Source organism: Apaloderma vittatum, unplaced genomic scaffold, assembly GCF_000703405.1.
Source record: "Apaloderma vittatum isolate BGI_N311 unplaced genomic scaffold, ASM70340v1 scaffold37865, whole genome shotgun sequence".
NCBI classification, from domain to species: Eukaryota; Metazoa; Chordata; class Aves; order Trogoniformes; family Trogonidae; genus Apaloderma; species Apaloderma vittatum.
Window position 1 is genome coordinate 2,361 of NW_009718287.1, and position 4,920 is coordinate 7,280.

General features: G+C 53.3%; 1 protein-coding gene across 1 annotated transcript; it reads right to left on the bottom strand.

Annotated features, from left to right (window-relative positions):
- Positions 1-835: 835 nt before the first annotated feature.
- Positions 836-4,490, bottom strand: CHMP6 (charged multivesicular body protein 6; the record flags this gene model as incomplete). The annotated part of the gene is made up of 6 exons (XM_009870193.1): positions 836-1,163; positions 2,553-2,607; positions 3,248-3,328; positions 3,557-3,622; positions 3,730-3,816; positions 4,403-4,490. Coding segments are annotated over 6 exons (430 nt in total), but the record flags the coding sequence as incomplete, so codon positions are not given.
- Between the last annotated feature and the right edge of the window lie 430 nt (positions 4,491-4,920).

The following is a 4,920-nucleotide window of genomic DNA, read 5'->3' on the forward strand; positions in this document are numbered from 1 at the left end:
ACTGCCAAGGGAACTCTGACGACGGTGCAGAGCCAATGAGGGACAACTCCCGGCTCGTAACGCAGGCAGAAGATTCCCAGCTGTCATTTTAAGAGACTCATCAGATTTCTGTCGCCCCAGATCTCACTCAGCACCACCAGACGTGGGCGAGCAGAGCGAGATCCAACCAGGAATCCTATCTGCCTGCCCGAACTGCGCCCAGCCGGAGGCCGGCTCTTCCCCTCGCACGGTGACGGGGCTTTTCCCCCAACCAGCGGATGCCGGCAAAGGTGGAGCCAAGCAAGTCCTCTGAACTCTGCTCACATCAAACACCCGCGCGCGTGAGCTGGATTTACAAGAGGCCGACAGAATCATTCTCAACCCGCTGCTCTCAGGCTTGGTGCTTTCTTCCAGGCTGCCCAGGCCAGCCCGACCAACACCAGCAGCCCTTCCACAGGCAGAATCCAAAGAGGAAAAAAGCAAAGGGATTGAGAGGAGGGCAGATGCCAGCGCCGTCCTGAGAGCTCCCAAGGGCGGTGGCTCGTCCTCGCGCAGAACGGCCGTTTCAAACGCAAACACTCCGAGGGGGGGACTTCCCGGGGGTTCAGCCAGAGCAAAGGCAGATTCACCCCTGAAACCAAGCCTAAGGAAAGCACTTGGCTTCGGAAGTTTGGGAGTTGTTGTTTAATCCCAAGACAGCGCAGCTGAGTGAGTTTAGAATTTAAGTTACAAAAAAAAGAAAGCACTAGAAAATAATCTTGATACAAGAGCAATAATCAGCCGAGGCTCGGACTTCCCGGGGGTTCAGCCAGAGCAAAGGCAGATTCACCCCTGAAACCAAGCCTAAGGAAAGCACTTGGCTTCGGAAGTTTGGGAGTTGTTGTTTAATCCCAAGACAGCGCAGCTGAGTGAGTTTAGAATTTAAGTTACAAAAAAAAGAAAGCACTAGAAAATAATCTTGATACAAGAGCAATAATCAGCCGAGGCTCCCCACCCTGCGCGGGGAACCCTGCTCCACGATGTGCCCAGCACAGCTGGGATGCTGCCGAGGCATTGCTTCTTCCCAGCACACGCTGGGATGGCAAACTGTCCTGGGTGAAAGTTGGAGGGGGGAATCCCCAGAAGTGGGAGTTAAGACGCTGCCACCAGTTCTGGTTTTGGCCTGTTCTTGACGGGTGATGCTTCTGCGGAAGAAAAAGAAATTTGTTACAGAAACAGAACACATAATCTCCAGTCGTCACCTGGGGAAGAGCTAGGGTTCATAACCCACTTCTCTGCAGAGCAACAAATGCTCGCACAGCACCTGGAAAGTCACCGAACTAATAAAAATCTGTTACAAATAATTCCACGTAACAGCTCTTTTCACAGCACTTGAAGAACTACAGCAGTTTCAGAGCGGACTAACACAACCCTGGTAAGACACCAGCCCACAGCCAGGGCAGCGAGTGGTTTCCTGGAGGGCAGACGAGCTTCTCCCCTCACGCCTTCAGTCTGATACCAGGAGCCGAAAGGAGCTCCACCAGCTCGGGCAGCTGGTGCTTCGTTTGGTCGTCTTGCTGCCAAAGCAGAGAGGTGACACCTGATCCGGGCTTACGAGTAAACAAGCAGTGAAGGGAAAGCAGCCCTGCTCCCCAGATTTCTCCTGGGCAGGTTTCATACAGAGGCAACGGCCTCTCACAGGCTCCTGGTTTCCACAAGCAGGGATGTCCAATTTCTGCGTTCGGTGTTCTGCTCTCCCAGGAGACGGACTCGTCACTGGTTTGTCTTCTGCACCCAGCGGAGCCCAGCTCCACCTTGCTGCTTCTCTGCACGGGCAGCTCCACCTTCAGCTCTTCGGCACAGATGCTCTGTGAGGGCTCCTTCCTCACCAGGTCAAGGGTTTCCACTTGGTCGCTCTGTGTCATGAGCTCTCTCTCTCCCTTCACATCACATGTGGTCACACGAGGTCCCCGCTGAGGTGTGGGGTTGCTCAGGAGCCAACACAAGCAGCAGCAGCAGTCCTGGAACTGTGGGACCCCAGCGACCCTCATCCAGCTGGTTCAAACTGACCGTCGTTACCTGAAGCAAAGTCGCAGGAGCTACGAGTTGTCACCAACCTCGGTGGAATTTTGCTCAGCGTTAATGCCAACACCCGTGGCCACAAAAAGCTGTTCCTGCACAGCAGCACGTTGTGGCGACAAGTAGGAGAGTTAGTGCTGGAAATGGGGAAGCCTTGCCCAGGTTGAGCAGGGAGCCCAGGAGTTCCTCGTGGAGCCTCACGACAGAACACACAGAGAGCACCTCAAGGGGGCCGGGAGGCTCGCAGCAGGTACACAGTGTGACTGAAGAAACAGAATTCTTCGAGAGGAACGACCAGACGCCAGCTCAGCAAAGAGACGAGAGCCTGGGCCCCTCTCCCGGTACAGGGTCAGCTGGATTTGTCAGAGCTGTGCGAGGGGAGCTCACATCGCCCCGATCAACAGGACATTTCTATCCCTTCACACCCTCTAGGACAACACTTACAACAGGAGAGGGTCTCAGACTACGCACAGAACCGAGCTGTACGAGAAGCCAAAGCTGCAGAGGGAGCGTACCTGGGACCTTCTCTGGGAGCGGCTCAGAAGGAACTTCTGGGAGCTCCATCTGTTCCTGCAAGAACATTAAAGACAACACGTGACACTCTGCCACATACCAGCCCGCGGTCACAGACCCCTGCACCACGGTTTTGTGTAAAGACTGTCTGGAAACGGAGCAATGTCAAGAAATTTCATACACAAACTGACGTCTGCCTCCAGAACTGCAGCAACTGGAGCGTTATGGGGTTTTTGTTGTTAATTATTAAATGAGATTTAATAGCACCCTGTATCAGCTACGAGCCTCCTCAAATCAAGGCCAGCTGCAGAGCATCTCCACCTCAGCCTTCACATTTCCTACACAGGCAGCACGGAGGTGAAGCCACGCACCAACTCCTGCTGTCAGGGCACCAGCCAGCACCCGCAGGGTCCCGGTGTGGTGAAGCAGAATAGACACCCAGCAAGGACAGGGATCAGCTGACTGCAGCAGACAGCGAATAAAGCAGGATCCTTAAAAGCATCCCATTTTTAAATGACCTCTGGGTGTGATTAGCTTCATCTTTGATGTCACAGTAATTGGGCATAAGCGGGTATAATTGAGATGTCTGGCAGAATAAGATAAACTACTGGGAGTGGGAGAAAGATACTTTCTCCTCTATTACAAACAGCTTCCTGAAAATGCGGGTTTAAGGCAATTACAAGAACACTGGTCCTACCTGAGTAATAGTGTTTAATTCTTCTAGAATGGCATCTTCATCCTCCTCCGTCAGGCTGCCAGCCAGCAGCTCATCTATTTGCTGTGAAAGGGAGGAAAAGACACATCCCCGTCAGCAGCAGCGGCTCTGAGGGGCGCAGCAGGGCACTCGCATGCGGAAGAGCACTGGGAACACGGCAGAACTAACAGAGCTCGTTTTTCTGCAGGCACCCGAGGCTGAATTCCCAACCCGACTGCCTTGTAGCCGGGGCGGGGACGCACAGGACGGCAGTGGTGTCCGCTCGCAACGGCTCACGCGCGCAGTACGTACCCGCTGGTACTCCACGGCATCCTGGGTTTCGCCTATTATTCTTTCTACTTCTTCTATTGACATGACCTGAAGAAAAGAGCCCAAATCCACACATGAGTGGGGTCTGCAGGGAGCTGGCTACGACCCGCCAGGGCCGTGCTGAGCCCAAGGCAAAAGGGCTTGGTCACTCATACCTGGTGCATTTTGTTCAGACACTCGTTGCCTATTTTCAGGCCCTCGATGACCTTCATTTCAATCTGGGTGAATTCAATATCCTGGACCTGAAACAGAAAGGAGAAGGGGAAACATCCCAGGTGCGACATTCCCGGCGTTGGCCAGATACAGACTGCCAGGACTCCCCGAGGGGAAATCAGCCAAGAGCCCGTCCTCTAGTGAACAGAGGATTAAATTATACCAGTAGTAGGAACCCTGCACACAACAACCCTTCGCACAGGCAGCTGCAAAAGCCTCTCCACAGCCCTTTAACTGATTTTCCAGCTGACAGCTGAAGCTGAGGCCACAGTGCCCACGGACACACATCCGTTTCTGAAATCAAGATACGGAGGGGGCCCCAGAAGGATTCTACAGCAGCTGTCCACACCGGGACCAAACTTTTTCCTAATTTACAAAATGTGTATTTAACATGTAACCTGCATCATAGACTCAAAACATCCTCCCCACCTGCTCCTTCAGGGAGAGCCACGGCACACGTACGGTTTCAGAGGCATCTCCCCCTTGGAGTAACGACCGAGCCCTGTTAGGGGCTGTCAGTTAAAGCACATTTCCACGCGACCAGAAGGAACACCCACCCTGGAAAACAGACCCACACCTAACGCTCGCAGCCTACAGCGACTGATTCTCACTCACCATCCGCTCCAAGTTGCTGATTTGGTTTTCCGTTTTATCTAGAAGTTGCTCTTGGAAACGCTTCTTCTTCAGCAAGAGCATGGCTTTTCTGAAGGGAAACAGGAGGAGGGAAACTCAGCACAGTGGAAAGCAAACAAGACTAAAAGAATGAGGCCAGAGCCTCATGTGTTTGGTGCTTTTTTCCAAAAGAGGAAAAGAACTAAAAATCATCTGCAAAGCAAACCAGCAGCTCTGAACGGCTGCTACAAAGAGTAAGGATGAACAAGCTGATCATAAATTTGCTAATCTGGCACCTGAGAACTCAGGTGTGTTTGTGCGTGGATTGGGCCAGCTGTGCAGCAGCACTAACGACAGGCGCTCAAAACGAGAGGAAAGAGACGCTGCTGACGCGGTGTCCGTGCATCCCGCTGACACCACGCGGGAAAGAGCAAAAGCTCCCCGAGTCCTGACCCCGGCGCTGGAGCACGGGCAGCCTCGCTCGGCTGGTGAGAGAAAACTTTAAATTTCCTCTCCGAGAG